At 40.8% G+C, this 19,267-nt stretch overlaps 1 protein-coding gene and 1 long non-coding RNA gene across 6 annotated transcripts in view; both read right to left on the minus strand.

The window, feature by feature from the left end:
* Positions 1–19,267, minus strand: part of LOC147753022 (frequenin-1-like) — a 132,250-nt gene that overhangs the window by 92,989 nt on the left and 19,994 nt on the right. Inside the window, exons 2-4 of one of the 4 annotated variants that reach the window (XM_086969853.1) lie at positions 13,989–14,114; positions 12,700–13,494; positions 10,434–10,700 (exon numbers count right to left, since the gene is read on the minus strand). The exons of 1 other annotated variant lie outside the window; for it this stretch is intronic. In XM_086969853.1, coding sequence (XP_086825979.1) covers positions 10,434–10,572 — 139 coding nt within the window. In that variant the 5' untranslated portion in view covers positions 10,573–10,700; positions 12,700–13,494; positions 13,989–14,114. Of the gene's footprint in view, positions 1–10,433; positions 10,701–12,699; positions 13,495–13,988; positions 19,243–19,267 lie in introns of those variants that run through there. 2 more of the 4 variants (XM_086969852.1, XM_086969851.1) reach the window with 2 other exon arrangements.
* Positions 6,893–10,406, minus strand: LOC147753026 (uncharacterized). 2 transcript variants are annotated; one of them, XR_015312478.1, is made up of 3 exons: positions 9,659–10,406; positions 7,770–9,179; positions 6,893–7,393 (listed from the first exon to the last, which is right to left on the minus strand). It is a non-coding gene; the product is annotated as an uncharacterized LOC147753026 (long non-coding RNA). The 2 variants fall into 2 exon arrangements; XR_015312477.1 differs by having other exon boundaries at positions 9,466–10,406.

Genomic DNA, 19,267 nt, shown 5'->3' on the forward strand with positions numbered 1-19,267 from the left:
CTGTACCAGGCGGCAACTCGTAACGTGACAACCCTTTTCACATTCATTGATGTTCGATGTGTATAATATTTGTTGAGAAAAATTCGGCACAACACCTAACAGACGAACGCTACTTAAGCGCACAGAAACTAGAGTCGCTCAGGTAGGCAAGTTACTGTATGTTCTGGGTTCTTTATTAAGCGGAGCCGTTAATACTGGCTCACATGAAACCATTTTCGATTCACGTTTCGAAAACCAGGTAACCAGGGGTAAAACCTCTCAACTGCGACGCTTTTCAATGTCCAAGGTTTCCTATGGAGTTCTGGGGACCACATCGGAATGTGCTAGGGGTGTCACTTGAATGTGAAGTTTATGAGACTATAGATAAAGAGCTGAGAAAAGCAGAAACCATCACCTTGATCCTCATTTCGGCATTTGACAGAGATATCGTTTAGAGCCGGTTCAATGGCGTGTTGTTTTTTAGTCGTTTGGTGCAAAATTCAGCTTTCTATAAATTGTTCCATTTTTGCAGTCGATAATAATTCAGTGGTCTGGCGATACATGACAGTATTGGCTAGGTGGCGCTGGCTAGGTGGCGCTGGCTAGGTGGCGCTGGATGCACAATCTTATTTTTATAACAATCGGTTCTATGGGAAAGGTCTGAAAGCGTTTTCAGATGCTCCATGCTCCATAAAATCATTGCTATAATCGTACCAAGAAGGTGCGTCGTCTTGACCTCGATGTCCAATTGGGGTTGTTTCGGGTTTTATCGTCATTTGTCCATGCTACTGGCCCATAGTGGTATGTAGGGGATTTCTCTGCTTCACTCAGAAAAAGATCGTATTGAACAGTTCACTGAATGCAATTTTTCACGGCACGAATGCTTAAAATCTATGGAACAACAATTTTAATTTATGTCACTTTGTTAAAAGGGTAGCCTCTGTTCTCTCGATCCAATTGAAAGATAACGGTAAGTTAAACCAACTCCAATATACATTAGGATAATGTAACGATTTCCATGACTCGAAGTCATTTACGTGTTTCGACTCTTGACCTGTACTGAAGTTATGCTTAGCATTAAAGGCCTTGATGACGTCTGTTCGAGCTGAATTAGAGGCACTGCTTTAGAGTCCTACGAATTTAAGGTCTGCAGTACCTATTCATAAAGTCTGCGTTACAAGCTTTTCAGTTTTTCTTTCTAGGTTAGTTTTAATAGAAATTTTCATCAGTTTACCTTGTTACAGATAGCCGCGTACCGAGCCTCCTTTAAGCTAAACTCACATAGAAGTAAGATTAATTCGTTGTTAGTTCAGCTATGACAATAGGACCGTAGTTCGCATTTTCTTTTTAGGATAAGAGAAAGTGTACCGGAATTTAGTTATCCTCTCTTAATGCTACAGGGTTATTACGTGAGCAACAAATAAGAAGTGACTTAAACTTGTAGAGAACTGCAAATGTTACGATGCCGTAGCTCGAGGAAAGCCAAGAAAAATTATCGTCTATGATAATGTGCAGCAGCGTAAAAACCAGACACCGCCGGAGGCCTTCCCCTACGGGGCATTTAGCAATGGATGCTCCTAGCAGGGTTATAGGCCACTTGGCTGGCAGGATTATTATAAGATTAGCACATCCGAATCGCTTGTCTCGTCACTGCAATTAATATTGCTCAGAGCCATATTATGAATGAAATCTTAATATCTCAATTGTACCTCTAGTAATATTGTTGTATAAGATTTATGCATGCACAATTCGAAGCCCTGTCGCTAGCATTTGGCTGTAAACAAATGTCCTTAACATTGTTTTTGCCCACTCATACGACTAATACTGGTTAATAGTTTGACGCGTGGCAGACGTTATTGTCCTTTCGACAAGGAAAAATATCTGTAGTTACGTTCTTCTTAATATATCCGATAAGATGTGTTTATGACACACGGGTTGAATACAAGCGATAGAGGCACCTATGCGGAGGCGTAACTGTCTGCTTTCAAAATAAATAGCATAATATGAATCAATATTCTCAAGCAGATGAATGTAATGTTGACTTATCCTCGGACGTCCTGAAGGCGGTTCGGCCTGTTCTAGTTCTCGTACCTATTGCAACGCCTACCAAAAACTTCGAAGGTACGCAGCTCAAGAGCTAGCATACGGGTACTGCGTATGTAGTTAGCTAAAAACATTGCAACAACGTGATATGTTGAACCTGAATGACCCTATAAGTATTCAACAGTTTTACTTTAAGCGAAAAATCACATATTGCGCTGCCATCGAGGAAGCACAATGTGTCTTCCAGAAAAATTCAAATGCCTCTTACAGCGAAAACGACATGGTATAATAGCTGCGTTTTAATGTGATAGATCAGTTGAGGTTTTAATGCATACAATATATTTCTATAGAAGTGTAGTAAGTTCATGGTCTAAGCACCATTCAAGCATGTCCTATAGGCAAATGAACACAGAGATTACTTCAAACGTTTACACATGCGGTGGCCCATAAGATCACAACAGGTGAGCAGTATACTTCAGCTGCTTTGGACATAAAGAAGCTGCCATTGCTTGAGAACAGTTTAATCGTATAAAGAATACAGCCTAATTAAAAATATAACTTGAACTTGTGACGAAATTATGAAACTGTTTGATTGAATTTTGTGCGCCAACCTCAGACATACGATTCAAGGTTACCCTTTTTTTGTTTTGTTTATTTCGTTGTGGTCGTTTTGCTTTAACAGAGAGAAGCTTGCGAGGATTGTCTGAGGCGGTCCTCAGAAATACGTACTGTTAGTGAGCATACACTTTACAGATAGTCACATTGAAACAAACATAAAATTTTGTTGTCAACAAATAACATTTCCGCCTGATGTTGTACGTTTATGAGCAATACGTTTCGGGTTCAGGTTTACCCGTGATAATGACATGGCACAGTAGCTATAGCTATAGCTATAGAGACAATGTGTCGTGTGTTGTATTGACCGTTATGTGGATGTATGCGCTTCGACCGAACTTCTAACAGATCCTAAATATAATTCTATCCTGAAATGAATCTTCTGCATTTTCAATAAATCTAACTCGACTCGGAAAAACCATATCGATCGCTGCTTTGTTCGGTGTATGCGGCTCGCGTATTTTGTCATCGTGCCTGTCGATGCTTCTAATTTTCATAAGTGACATTGACACGTTTCCTTTCAGCGTTTCCCGGTGGATCCTATTAAGCAACGTAGCAGCTACTCGGTTATTTTCTATCCTTAGACATAGAGATTTTTTGAATCGCCGTTTTTGATTTGGGTTTGTGGAAAACAAATTTTGCCCAATAACTAACTGCCGGTACAGTGAACACAGAAGCTCATCAGGGTGTTATGGGGATCCCGTGTTTACCTTTGTCAGTATTTATAAAGAGTCCTTAATTGTCTTGGCACAACTGGCTTCATTACTTCTTACCCCAACTGTTTTCCTATAGTCTAGAGATATCCGAAGTGTCACGGAGAGCCTTTAAATAGGAAATTTTCAAATCAGGGCGGCCATTATTTTCATACGAGTAAAATAGCAAACATAACTTGTAATCATGTCCGTAATTTAAATTAACACAAGTAATAAAAGAAAAAACAACAAAACATTATTCAAAACCGTCGTATAAGATGATTCTATCTGTGAAGGGAACAGAACCATTATTCCCAAAAAACCGATTTATAATGCCGCAGTTGGCAGTTAATAAAATTATAAACCGTAAATATGTAACCGATTAGATGAGGCATATCGGCGTTTGTCGTCAAGTGCCTTCGAACAATTCAATCAACAACATATGGTTACACCGGTGGCAACTTACACGACATTCCATTATACGACAAATCTATGTAATGTGTAGAAACGTGGGTACCAGTTTTGGGCGGAAAAGGATTACCAATTCGAATCGCAGAGAGCTAAAATGGCCGACCGCCGACCCCTACTTCTGTTCGATATTTCATTTGTTAGATCCCTTTACACAGGATGCTACAAGAGCATAGAACACACACTGGCACAAATGTGTATTAAGGGCTGCCAAACATCCAGCACCGTCGTTAGCCATTGTATAAGAATATATATAAACACTTTCATGGAAAGACTTTTCTACTTAGCGTTCAAGGAACGAATGATGATCCTACACAATATCAGAGTATTTCAACAGATCGGCGTTTCATTGGATCTATAATATACTTGTAGGGTAAAATTCGAAAAAACCTTACCTTTAAAAATAAAAGAGGTTTTGCTGTAAAACATGTTTTTCCCTTCTTTTTTTTTTTTTTTTTATAGAATTGGAACTTGTTTCCCAGTGAGCAGGCACACTCCTTGAGATTCGGTAAAAGTGACCTTTAGTTAAAGTACTGTCTTGGATTAAGACGGTCATCTTTTTGGTGGTGAACAGTTGTTAGCAACCTAACACCGTCCAGGTTTTGGCGCTATGCTCGTTAGTTTTAGTACGTGCTGCGTAAGTTCCCGTAATCAACATTTCCTGGTTGCACGTTCGGTGCTTGTTTCCCGAAGAGCTTCAGCGCCTCGATATAGCTTCCACTAGAAACAGATTCGTATAGACAGTGACAATGCAACTATTATTGTTACCGCTCTGCTGGAAAGGTAACGCAAGTCAGCAACGAGCGACGCGCCTATTGCAGGCTTTCATTATTCTATACGTTCGTGTCCTATGTTCAATACATTGCGATGCTGTTTGATCACAATGCACAGCAGTGAAATACAAAAAAATGGCTTACACTCTCACAATTAACTGCGAATTAGAATGTCCACAGAATATAGGTAACTTATAGGTTACGTATACATCTTTTGTGGACATTTTCGTTCCGCTCGCATAATCAGAAAAGGCGAACGAAGTTTGACCGACCGAAGACCTATGTGAAGCTGCTTCAAGATGCGGTACTCAATTCTCCCCAAAATCAGTTGCTTAGCATCATTTGTGCGCTGTTGGTCTTTACGTAGTTGCGAATATGTCTGCCTTATGACAGCCAACATTTAACGTCGCTTCAGTAGCGCACCGATAGAATTCTGGATTAAATATTTTCTTCAACAAACACATATATTTAGTGCTCATCATTCTGTTGAGACACTATATGGCCGTTTAAATTCAATGCAATTAATGTAAGTCCTATTTAAAAGGCTCATAATGCTAAGCAGATTATCTAAATACAGGCTGGCTGGCTAGCTAGCAGACAGGCCATACGTCTGCGTCCTTGCTGGAGGCATATATTTAGTCACGTTCAGCTGCCTGTATCAGCCTAACTCCTAAACCTCGAATGGATTCCCTCTTCCCCACGTTCATTAGGAACTCTGGCTCTAATCGGCCTGCACATAGTTGTCATAATAATTATTTGTTTATAGAATTCTATTTCCATTTAGGACTGGCATAATACAGTCTAACAGGGCCGAGTATATGTTTCGGCGTCGCGTATTAATAACTTAGGCCGTTTGTGCGATGAACAACTATATATTCTCAAAATGTCTCGTCTTCAACTCACATATAATTAATAGGATCGGTTGTCATCATCCACTTTTTGATCAAAATCTTAAATCAAGGATATCATGTCTACCGATTTAGCCGTTTTATGCAGACTTTTTTTCCCCGCTATCGCACATGAACCGACCAAAGCATTGATAAGAACTATTTAACAATTTTTTTTTTGTCATTTTAATGGTATGATCGAACGTAATCGAAGTTTAACACAGACGCTCATACGGTAGATATAGATCCCAGGCTGTTGAATGGGGATAACGTGACTCTATACGAATAACTTGTCCTTAGACAGATTGCAAGTTTAGGAACAGTTCGCACTAGAACTAGCGAGCATTACTTCTCACAGAGTTTATGTACCAGTACGTAAATATATGATAATTTAGCATTGTAACAGAGAAGCGTTAACTGGATTTTTCTAACATCAACTTTCATTCAGTACCTAGTCAAAGCATAAAAATACATTTTAATGCCAGCTACATAAGTGCCGAGTCCATCGTTTGAAAAGTTATCTTTGTCAGCGGCAAATCCATGCAAATGACCCTTTGCCCCAAGAATTTCCCATCGCCCTCTTTGGATGTTGAAGCGATCAAAAAAAAAAATGCCAGAACGAGGCGATTCATTATTTTGTTTCTTCCAAGTAAAGAAAATGGTCCACTCGATTTCATGTCGGGCAGTTCGTGCTTATGTATGACTGCTAGCGTAACACTCGGGCCAATGCGCGCAGACCTATCTCTCTGATCAATCTGGCTAATCCAATATTAAAATGTCGTATCGCCAGTTCATAACTCAACATTGGTGAAAACGATTACCAGAAATCGATTGCCAGCAGAATAGAAAGTTATCAAAGAAATCATTAGTAAGTTTAATAGCTGTATAGTCGTCTGCCTGCTGTGCCGTTTTATAGCTCCGTTGGGGAAACCCTAGGTAAGTCTTAGCAAACTCACCCCGCTCACACTCATAGTGAAAACGAATCCTTGATGCCATATCAAAAAGCTGATTCTGAGCACTGGCCTGCTTCAAAAAAAAAATAGATAAAGAGTGCCCGTAAAACCGGCAGAACATTATACAACGGGTATTGCGCGCGATATAGCTTTTTGCCAGACCGGAACAGCAACTAAGAGGAGAGCGGCAAAAAGTAAACAAGGAGTACATAAGAAATTATAGAAACTCTACTTGCTTATACTGTTTAAGATAATGGAACTCTAAAAATGCCTGCAATTTTTGAAAAAATGGCATATTTTTGAGGATAAACTACGTTCTCTAGAGTGCTTGCTGTATTAATATCGAGCCAAATTATTAGTATATATATATATATATATATATTAACCTGGGTGTTAAATTGTAGGAAATTGACCTTAGAACAAGGTTTCTCGAAGACTGCCTGTGAGGACCATTGCTTATGATAATGCAGATCAAACAGACGTAATCTTGAAGCTGATCTTTAATGTACAAAACGGGCAATGGGCGCCGTAGTTTTTTGCCGAAACAAGTACCTTAATAAAAAGTTACAATAGTAGGTTTACAGATGTGTCCGGGACAATGTGAGCAAGGCGTTTGAAATTATTTTGTGTGTTAAGCGCATTCTAAATCTGTTTTGACGTAAACATTGAGAATATGAACAACAAGGTGAAATTTTACAACAAAATGATACACGCGTTAGCTACCTGTCATCTTTCTTGACCCTAGATTAGTACTTTAGTTTTAAAGTTACCGAAAAAAGTTGAGAATTGAAACCCCTTAAACGACATCGTTCTATACTAAAGATCGATATGATGTCGTGTTGTGTGATGCTCTACGAGCGTTCAACTGAAGCGTTGACAGGCGTGAAGCGATTCAGATCATTCGCGCACGACGAGCTGGCGGACTACGTGGGTGGATGAATGTATTCGTCTGACCGCAGCAGTCACGAAGCGTAAGCAATAACCTGACGATGCATGACAACAAGCGCTGCCAGGTTGTTATATCACGGCTTTCACAGAAAAATTTCTGAATACAGCTAACCCTATTCATGAAAAACTACATAAAATGATAAGGACCGAAGGCTCAGCTAGAAATCTACAAGCAGTTATAGACATAAATAAATATCCGATCGGTGGAGTAGTTGATAAAGGGTGAACTTGTTTAGATCTAAGTAATTTTTAAAATATCAGTACTGAACATATATATGCAGTCCCAAGTGGTTTCCAACACTTGCTATTAATTCGATCCCATCTGTAAGCGGCCTCGGTAGCTTAACTGGACGTTACACTACAAGAGAAACGAATCTTATTAGAGTTCTGAAGCATCTACTATCTACAAACCTCTAATGAGACTGACTGCTTCATTTTAGACGTAGGTTGAAATTAATTTGTGGATTCGTATGTTTGTCGGTCTCAGGTCACGCTAGGTAGCCAGAACCAAGCCAACTCGGCGTCCTGTACACTCCAGTAGGTCTCTGTAGGTCACTTGGATTAAGGATATGCTGCGAGATTCCCACGCTGCACCGCAATTGCAAAAAACAAGCACATTTTACTCTCGATATAGTAACTATTTAATCACTTCGAAGATAGTTAAATTCAGTGACAGATTAGTAGAAGATCAGGTTAATGAATGATTTTCGTTTCTAACACGATTAACGACGATAACTTGAATAATGCACAACTAAAATAAGCTACCCTTATGTATGTCCATACGGCAGTAATAATAATTTCATAATTATTTTAAAAAAATGCTTAGCCAGGGCTGCAGATCGTGTAGTTAGTACAATAAGCGTACTTAATTTGTGCTTGTCACATAACAAAGATGGTTCCTATATGTATTTTGCCATATGTACTCCGCCAGCTCTTTGTTTCTTTCAATTGTTTTTTACTACTCATCCAGTCTCCTTTTACTGCTGCAGCAGAAGGACCAATAGGCCTGCCGGCCTTAGCGCATGTAGCAACGTAGTGACCTGTGTGTCAGTGGATGTCCTGCTAGTGTTTATCATAGGCCGATGACTGGCTGGATGAGTGGGTGATGAATAGCTGTGATAGACATCGCCACTAACACGCATTGTTTAACTAGTAGAACGTGTCTTCCGTCGCGCCGTTGTCTTCACAGTCGTGTCCTTACTTCTGTTCCACCTCATATCTAACGCCGTCTTTCCCGGGAGTCCCGTTCTGGAAAACACCATCCCACCATTACGGACTCCCCTTGACAGTTCGTCGACAGCTGGGTTCACCACTATTCGTCTGCTTTTTCACTTAGAGTTCGAGGAGGGCAGCAGTGTGAGACCAAGAGCAGCTCCTCTTTTCGCTAACGCGGCTTCCTGCTATCTGGCTACTTGAATTAGCTTTTGTTAGTCATCCGCTGTCACTTTAATAGCTGTCATTCCATCGGCCGTCCCCGCATGGCAGTCACTGTCCATCGTCTGTATTCCATCGGAGTCGTTGTCGTCGTCCAGCGAAGAGTGCGCCCGTTTCCACTACTACTAGTATTTCTCTGCGCTTCTCCTTTCCACATTCCACGCTGAAATTGCTACCCGACCGTTCTATCCTTTTTCGCAGTCATCAGTCCCAAGAGGAGACTGGCGGCGACGTATCCCGTGCCTCACGTACCTACCTTTTGCTTAAACAACTGCGGCTGGACTTTCCTTATGGTCCGCGTTATAGACTAATAGGAATTTTCGACGAACGTGTCGCATCAAAGACGTTTGGATTGGTCGAGCTACCATGCGTTTGGCGACTGCGAGCCTGTTGAAACAGCGACACCGTTAACAACGGCAAAAATACGAAGATATACTGCCCAGTTTGCTCGCTCGTTCGCGTCTGTCTAGGTCAGATTACAATCAATTATTTAATAACGCGCTGAGCAATTTGGGAAGAAATCATACTACAATCTACTACATCAATCTACAAGTCTTGCAAAACAAAGGGCCGCTAATAGGCACAGCAAATTTGTTCCGTTAGGCAAGCAACGAAGAAAGCCAAAATCTTGTAAGTGTCAGTATATTTGCAAGGCGTATGCATCGGTTATTACGTAAGTCTGGCGGGCAGCAGACCGACACGAGAAATGGCTACTTCTGAAATTGTATTGACATTGGAAGTTACAAGGATAGCAGAGGAGAAGGGGCAACGATAGTTAACGGACCGGGTACAGCCTAGACCCAAATCCGAAAACCTCATTGAATGACGGACACTCTTGTGTGGACCAAGACCTTAAATTGTCCTACTGTCATAAGGCGAAGCTGGTAATGGCTCGTCACTTTGTCAGTCTAACAGTAGCAGCATAGGGGCATTGCCGTTGTTGTCGTAGTATACGACTGCTGATGAGGGTCAATATTCCACCTTACCGCCCTGGCAGCTTAATAATAGTCGCATTTTAGTGCCACTTGCTCTATCAGTAGTAAAACGACTCCGTAGGCCTAGACGCACAGACGGCTTGCTATCACTATTGCCTTCACCACTGCTGCTTCGTCGTTGCCATGTCTGGGGGAGGAGAGACGAATAGCGACGGTGGGGACCAGCCATAACTGCGTCAGCAATAACCACCGATTTATGCCTGCTACTGGTAAAGCCAGAGCGGAGTAGCCCATTCTGGCCTACTAATTGGCCTTTTCTATTTAGACCACACCAACACGCTAAAGAGATATCGACGCTAACGCCAACTGTATGTCTGGGAATAGAAATGCGCGAGAAAAGCAGACAATTGGGAGGTAGTGTACCGGATGGAAGTGAAGATACCGCACGACGGATAACATCAAGAAGTAAGAACAAACGAAGAGAAAGAGATGATGGACAAGATTATAATGCAGAAGCTATTATATTGGCTAATTACTGGCTGTCGAACAATGGACTGGCCATTATATACATCCCGCTAGTATTCCCGCAATTACCGTGAGTGTCTGCTGGTACCGCTGCCGTTCACTCCATCAGGCCCAGAAAAAAACCCCACCATACCGATATTCAGGCAGTGCAGGGCCAGCTGGCACAATGTTGCAGACTTACCGTACAGAATGGGAAGAAAGCCGGAAGCGCAAATATTTAGATAGATTGTACACCCATATAAATTTATGTACATAACAGCAAGATGGGCAGGATTAGCACAGGCCATGTCTCGGAGATGTTTAATTTTCAGCAATGTCATGGTCCGCAACTTCAGGTACGCCTTCTAGTTAACTTTTCCCTTTACGTGGCGTTACGGAGCCCGCTGTTTAATAACAATCGGGCCAAATCACCGTCTGCTTCAAATATCCCTATTCGAAGAGGCGGATACTGTTGAAAGAGATAAACCAACGATTCGCAGACAAACATCAAGGAAAGGGAGAGAGAGAACGCAAAAGAAAAAAAGAAGCTTAGATGACTGTAAAATGCTAGCCGGTGCTTATCAGTGCATACATAAATATAGTTACGAGGTAGATAAATCTGGAGAAAGAGTGGATTGTAAAGAAGCCGGAAGCTTTGACCTGCCGGTATCGTTGTCGTCGTCTCATAGTTGAAATTCGATTTTGATGTTTTTACTGCTGTTCATGATTAAGATCGTACTGCTACTGATAACGATCGACAACAAATTTCGTTATCCAACAGATATTAGAGACAGCAGTCTCCGTGAAGATATAAAGTATTAGCCCTTGTTATTTCTGCATACGTGTCTTTATGAAACGAAAACAGCGGCCTGCAGAGACAATGGCATCTGCTGGTATTTGAGTTCCTATAAACTAGTCGCTGATTCGTCGACTGGTTAAACTCAGTTGATTGAGCTGGTTGTGCATTTTCCCTGACTGTATGAACACGTCCTCATCACTCGCACACAAATGAAACGCGCTATTTCTGCGCGCGCGCTGAGATCAAAACCATTGCTTAGGGCCGAGTCCTTATGATAGCCTACTGAGTAACGGATTTGGCCTAGGATTAGTAAGGCTCGAATCCGCCATCTGGGAGCCAACCATTTGATGAAATGCTTTACGGCAATGCCGAACGTAAAACTCGAAATATTTAGATTTGGGGCAAGCTGGTCTGAATCCGATAACAAACATGTATTCTAGACACGTGTGTCAATAAAATAAGGTTTTAGGTAAATCCTCTAAACTTAATATTCAGTGCCTACCACTAGATAAATTTGAAGTTAAGCTAAAAGATTATGGGGATTTTTCGATGTGAAAATAGGCGGGTGTATTCATAATAGCTTCTCACCTTAATCTCAAAACCTTACTTTGTGTTTTTTATTACTAATGAAACTCTTGTTATGAATTTAAAACCTAGTAAGGGTATCTTAATACATAATCATTAGTACGTACGCTAACTTCCTATATCTCTCTTCTTATTATAAAATGTCTGATCTTCGTAGAAAGCGCTTTTCGAGACGGACTCTTCTCACATATTTGCCCGCGAGCAATTTGCTTAACGCCCTTTTCCTTACAACAGATAATGAGAAGATTCTTGTTTCTGAAAGTTTTTTGGAATACTGTCGAGAGTAAAGCCGAACATGGCGCCAGGGTAAAGGAAGATGGGCAAGGCCGAATTCTCGTCTATTTATCGTCCAATACGGAAGGACAAAAATACAAGAAAAGAGTCGGCGTATTGATCCAGCGGTCTCATACACAGTGATTAACCAGGACCACTTAAACTCAGACTTCGGATAAATTAAAACCACATGCTTTGGACAACGGAGGGGGCATTCTTAATAACGGTGCGTACATGAAGATTAGTCAGCAAACTCACTGTGTTAAACAAAGGTAATTCTTTGTACTAATGTTGCTTAGCTCTTAGTTTTATAGTATACTTTGAGCGAAATGCTTTAAATTAACATAAAAAGTGTGACTCCTTAATACGACACAACAGCATATGATTCATCTGTTTAACGGAATAGTGTTTGCCGTACATAGGCTGCTCAACCGCAGATATTCTCAGAGACCGTTGTAAGTTGTGGACTTTCCAAAAACTTGCTTGTTACATTTGATGAAAAATATTTTCTAAAAAAGGACGGCTTTCGCTTGTTTTTTTTTTTGCGCAAAGGCAGACTTTACGCATCAGTTAAGGTTAAAATAGGCGGTATCGTAATAGGTGGTCCTTATTCATCCCACATCTTATGAGCCATCCATTTTATCTATTTTTAGTGAAAATTTGTTCCAAATTGTCGCAATTCTTCTTTAGCTGGATCACAGGAGCTACTTAAACGTTAGTAAACACATTACGTAAGTACGAGACAGGCCAATATATTTACGTTTCGGCTGTGCCAGTATAAAACATTTCGAGTGACGCGTTGATCTCTTACCTTGTATACAGTTTGCTCGCAGACAAATCTTGTTTGCAACGATACATATCGTACATAGACACTGGCGTATTCTGTTTAGTGGAGTTCATAGCTTTGGTACTGACAATTATCCTCAATTAAATTATTAACTATATAAACAAATGATTGGCCTAAATATTTTAAAATTCACATCCTAAGGCTTTCGACATGCGACTTATTCGCCAGACTTGACTTCTTCCAACGGCCATTTACTCAGCTCGATACAGAACGCGTTAGTCGGAAAGCGGTTTTTGGAAAGGCAAGAAATCAGAAGAGGAGGATCCTTAACTATTTTGTCTCAAAAGGTTGTCATTGAATCCTATAGAGAAGGCTATGCCAATCGCTTGACAAATAGCAGAGGACTGTAGACCATAACGGCAATAACGTTATGAGGATTACGTTAGATATCCCTCAAGAAGGATAAAAATTTGTTGGCACATCTAGTAGGTATCATGGAATATTTTTTATTGTAACAAAAAGTTAACTTAATTGTAGCCGCTAGCAGAAAGGCTCAATCTAAATGTAAGGTTCCAGCTAAACTTCCAAGGTCAAAGATGCCAGTCATCAAAAAAATGCACTTTAATGATAATATATATATATATAAACAAGGGGAAGAGTCTCTAAAAGGGGATACGTTTTTGGTCAACGCTCAGTGTCGTTGTTGTTGATATTGACGATGTTTGAGGTGATACAGGAGGCAATAGTGTTCCTTTTCATCAGATTGCTTTTACTTGTTGCTACTCGATTACAGCTTGCTGCCCTGATTCGCGGTTGTTCCTGGGCGGATAAAGTTTTTGTTCACACACGAAAACACAACGAAGACATTAGCAGGGAAGGTTGCCCTTATCGTGGCGTATTGACTGGGTAGCTAGCTGTGCGGTCTCACTTAACACAGAAAAAACCAACACCCTAGCGCAATGCTCAATATAAAGTAAGCCACTTTCCATCAACTGTGTCTGGAAAAGGGGCCTTGGTACAATAAACATAAGCTATCAAATTTTGTATCATAAATTTCAATTTCAACAGTTAGCGGTCGGATATAGGGCCAGTTGCGCATAAACGTAAATGTACCAGCTTATGGAACGATGGTTTCCGGCGCGGCGAAACTAGTTGAACGGTGGATTCTAAGAAAAAAAAAACGACTAGGAGAAAATCTGCTAATCTCTTTCAAACGATGAAATTCTGCATCTTTCAGGTATAAATAACATTATATTACTCTAAATATTAATCCAAGTATTAGTGGCAGCGTTCGACATATTACATCAATTTACCAAGGCATTTTCCGACGTAGTTTGGTACGTTTAGAGGTGAGCACGCGTGCTATTGTCGAGGTGAGGCCGGCTCTTTTTCCGTCCTTCTAGATGACTGTTACTGCTTAAGGCATGTTGATAGCAAAGCTGAACGAAAAGAGACGAAATGATGTCGGATTTGCATACACGTTTGAGATTGTGTTTGCAAACGGTTAGACTGGTTTGCTTTTAGCGGTTAAAGATGAAAGAAGGGGCTAGGGTGAAAATAGTGACGGAATTGGTAGCAAATGTAGATGTGTTCAGATACCCATGCGCACAAACGTGAAGGGCTCAGAGCGCAGAGAAAAACGTCGAAGAGTAGATGCGTTGATCTGGATACGCAGTACACTTATGGGGTAGGAAACAGCAGCTTGGACACAGAGTAAAAAGTGGTTCGCCGTAGCAGTTTGCCTATAAATACTCGTACGCTGCACCCTCCTGCCTAGGTCCGCGATCACGTAATGAACTGTCTGTACCATTTTCTGTAAATTTATTTGCTTAGCTGCCTTTTGGAGACAGAAAGTAAAAATTCGCAAACTCGAGAGGCTCTGGGTTCCTGCGAATGAACCCGAGAAATGCCCAATGCACAACGATCGTCGCGAGCGAGAATCAGCGGTAGATGCGATCTTCGCCTGCTTCCCTTTCGAAAGCAGAGCCACATCTGTCACTACTTCGCCCATCTAATCCCTGACTGACTTTCTCCTGAACCGGCAGCGCGCCAACCTGTACGAAGTAGTTGTGACTACTCGCACGAGATACAAACTGTCTGGGGAAACCGGTCCGTAGTTTTTAGCCAGTTTTGCCTTGCTCCGAACAGTTAAATCGATAATGCGTAAGCCGCAGCAGACGTAAATGTAGTGCGCATCGTACCCGAGGAATGATGGGTTACTACACGCCCATACGGCAGCAGGATGTCTTACTAGCTCGCAAAAAGTACGATGCGTCCAACCGGCAAACGAAACAATTGCTTCGACCGAACAAACCGAGAAATGCCTTCGGATTGCTGTCCTCTGCGCTCCCAGCGTTCTACACTGTTTTTCTGGTTCAAACTATACCAACACTGAGCCGATGTTCAGAGAAAAACAGCAACTATAAATAGGTAAAGGTAGTCAGTTTTAGGAACGAAGAACAAAAGAAAGGAATAGGCAAATATGAAACAGGACTGACAAAAAAGATTTTTTGCCTTTCCCAGGACCAACCCATCGATTAATGTGTGTAACGGTTCAATTATGGATTTAGGAAACCTGTTCTCTCTATGAGTTTATTCGATTTTCGCCTAAAGGTTACAGTCAGAAGGAGCGGAAAAGGATCGAATTGTTCGTACTTCTGTAAAAAAAGATTTCAAAACAGCAAATCAGTTGGAGCGTATTCCTGTCCCTCGAGAAATCACCGGCTACCGCTTAGGATCTACTTTCGGAGTTTGAATCGAGACAAACGTTGAATAAGGGAAAAAGTTTTAAGTTCAGTCGACTACGGAAACCTACAACAGGTCAACGTTGTGAGCGATGCCGTAAACTAATGAATATAAACACTAAATAGCGATGAATTCAAATGGTGTGCGATATTTTCTGCAAACAGAAGCAGTGGCCAGCGTTAAGCGTGTCAGCGCACACTCTTGATTTTTTTTGTTTTCAACTATAGATTTCTATGACTAAATAATTACGAATATTATATACTTAAGCTGGCAAACAACGGCCAACTACCTTAATTATTACGGTTAGCATGCTTCCTCCGTCCTAAACAGTAAAACGCTATTTGAGCCCTATTAAATCTGCGTTTTTTCATCTTTCTTTAAAGATGTCGGCAACAGTTGCCGATCGGACATGCGGCAGTATCAGTAAAAATTTCTGTTACTATCCTAGTGAGCAACCTCAGATCCAGCTGAGATAAATGAAGATACGCTTTTTTCTTTCGCTATTATTAACCGTTATGATCAAGGATCGGACCTGAATAAGGTTCGACTCATACTTGAATCGGTTTAGGCACGGCTACTTTGACGCACTCTACAGCACAATCATCCTAAAATCACTTAATGGTTCTTTTTAGTTTTAGTAGAATCACTTGACAGTAGAAAAATACGGAGGGAAGGACGTTGGTTTTTAATTTGGATATTGCAGTTTGTCTCCAAGCCTCCCCTTTGGGCGCGTTTGTACGCCTTAATTGTGTCCTTAGTTGGAGCGGATCCAGATCCAAATGCGTTATGATTTTCACACGCTCACAACGGGTCGGTCGTTAATCGCTAAAACTTTTAATTAGTGGACTACTTTCTGGTGATAAATAATCCAATTTAGCTTGTTTAAATAGCTAATTTAATTTTAGCTTGTTTTTATCTCTACTATATTTACTTGCCGTCACAATTTTTTCCTGTGCAACATTGGATATATATACCGAAAAGGGCAATAAAGTTCGGTAAACTTTGGCAGGCTGTTTACCCTACCGAGCATGCGCTTATCCGCTATTCTCGATACCAAATAAAAAAAGAAAGCAGTTTTTCCTAGAACAGCACGACAAACTCATCATGACGAAAAACAGTACGTCGTTTTCGGAGTATGAGCACAGACCAGCTAGTGTCTTTACGCAGGACGAGTTGCACCGATATTACGACCTTTTTAGATTACGCTAAATCGGCGGTGTACTCTATAGAAAATTCGGAAGCGGCTACAGAAGAAAGGGAAACAGGTTCTAGCATTAGAAAAGGTGCAATTGACTACAGAAAAAGGACAGTGCCTATTCGATTCTACTTAAAAGTGCATCTTTAATAACTCCTAGGGCATTAGTGAACAACTTGGACGTAAATGGACGCATCATTCCATGGCCTGTTCACAAGATCACAGATGCATGTCACAAAAATCAGCCAGGTACCTTTCGGAACGTTGAAACCTATAGGTTTGATCGGTGCCATTCGTTCCTCAACCCTCTCAAGGGACGAGACTCGAAGAAGCCTCAACATGACATCGTTGATTTGTTCACTAAAGAAGAAGTGCTATGAAAAGGACGAGGAAAGGCTTTTGACCGAGCCTCTGAGAAGGCTTCATCTCAAATCGAAGTGGCAATCGCGGTGGGTAGTATTTATGTTGGATAAATATGAGTGTCAAGAATAATATTTCTAGTATGTTCAAAAATGTATTTATGATGTTTTATTTCATTCAGATACACTGTTAAAAATTGACCGGATTCTTTTTATATAATCCTCTGTTTAAAAATGAACAAGTGGCTCCAATGTCTACGGCACTGGACGACCGCTTGTCGTTCACGTTTGTCGAACTGTGTTTCTGTTAAAAAAAAAAACAAAAAAAAAAAGCTGGGCTTCTGTTACACACAGCTGAAGTTGCACAACAATTTGGGCATTATTGAATTTCCCGTTAGTAGTGAATGGGCTTACGTGTTAAGATTTTTACGAAAATTTTTCGCAAAAAAACGAGTGCACATTAGATTTTATATAGAAATAAAATCAACCGCACAGACATTCTGTGGATGTTGCAAATGCTTAAGGATATTAGACGCGGCGTAAATCTTAAGGAAATAGACGGTTCAAGCGTTTTGAAGACGGACAGGAGTCCACTGAGGACGATCCTAATCTTAGAAGGCCTGTGATAGCGATCACAAACGTGCCTGCCAATCGCTGAACCAAGAAAGAACCAAAAGGGAGTTAGCAGAAGAGGAAAAGACAAGAGACTGGCTCATGTTGGGCCCTTTTTGAGAACCTATTTAAACGTCAGAAGGCCTAAAGCTAGGCTGGTGCCAAAACAGCTGAATGTCGGCCAGGTAGGTAATCTCTAGGGACCGTGTCAAGAAAGTCCGTTGGCACTTCTATGAGGGTCAAACTTGCTTGAGTACATCTTACAGGTGATCACACAAAAGTGTGCAGTTGCGACAAAGAGATCCGGATGTAGTATCAGTTCAATAATGAGCTTGAACTGAAAAAAGTCCGCGATCCATACACAGAAGCAAAGTGCTCCTTACGGCTTACTTCGATAGTTGGGAAATTGTTTATTACGAATTTATGTCATCCGACCCCATGGTTACTAAGAAGTATTTTCAAGAAGACTTAAACCGATTGCTCTGCCCTGTCTGACGAGAGACCAGAACCGTGGCGCAAGAAATTCAGAGTTTTTCCTCTATCGTAATAATGCACCGGCCTACAGTTGACCACTCGTACAGAAATTTTGCAAACAAACTCGATATGCCTACCGCATTGCCCCCTACCCTCGCACTCGTTGGTTATGATCCCCTGCGATATTTTCTATTCTCAAAACAAAAGAAAATGATGAACGCGAAGCGTTTCGACACGATAAAAAGATGGTGTGAGCTAAGACGAACGCTATACCGATGCTCAAATTTGAAAAGTATTTTACGGACTGGAAAAGACGATCGCATACGTGTGTTGCATCCGGCATTAACTTTTACAGAAAGGACAACGTGAATTAGCATAGTGAAATAAATATTCTTCAATTTGGAACAAACGACGCATGTGTTTTAAATAAAAGGCTATACACAATGAAAATCAACGCCACGGAGGAAAACCACAGGAAATACTTTTTCCCTCAGTTTCATTAGTTAACTATTAATACTTAGAGAGATAAGTTATTTTCCTTTAAGCATCTTGATAACAAAAACGTTTTGCATCTCGAAAGATAGCCCCGACTTTCTAAAGATTTCGAAATGTTTTCTATGATCTTTTTTTAGATTAGCATTTTGGGTCCTGTTCGAGAGCCTATGGGGCTTTTGATGTGGCTCGGTAAACTGGTAGGACTCGCGTTAGATTGCCTATTATAGGCGAAAATGGTAAACATGTAGCTGAAATCGAGGAAAAGTTCGAATCAAGGTTAGCATCCTTAGCCTTATCATCTAACTTTCTGATGTTTGACGGGGTATCGTCAATTTTTACCTGATCTGTGCAGAGATTCATTAAATAATAAACCTCTTCTTTCAGTGAAGTACATTTCAAATAGTGTGTCCTGCTAATCCTTGATGAAGTTGAATTGTTCAAAACGTAGCACCACGTAACGGTTCGCTATCTAAGTAAACTGCATGTACTTCTTAGTATCGTTATTCCGGTTAAAGGCTCTGCGCTCGCGACATGTTGATAATTTGTCGATTTAACAAACTACATATTAGAACACTTAAATGCAATAAAAATGAGAATTTCCAATACATTGAAAATAATAGTTGGTATGCTACAGATGTTCCAACGTTAGGCAACTCAGTAGCACTTTTACGTTTATGTAGAATTTTATCTACGTAAGCCGCCGATATGTCTT

Source organism: Varroa jacobsoni, unplaced genomic scaffold (assembly GCF_002532875.2).
Source record: "Varroa jacobsoni isolate VJ856 unplaced genomic scaffold, vjacob_1.0 scaffold_797, whole genome shotgun sequence".
Classification (NCBI taxonomy): Eukaryota; Metazoa; Arthropoda; class Arachnida; order Mesostigmata; family Varroidae; genus Varroa; species Varroa jacobsoni.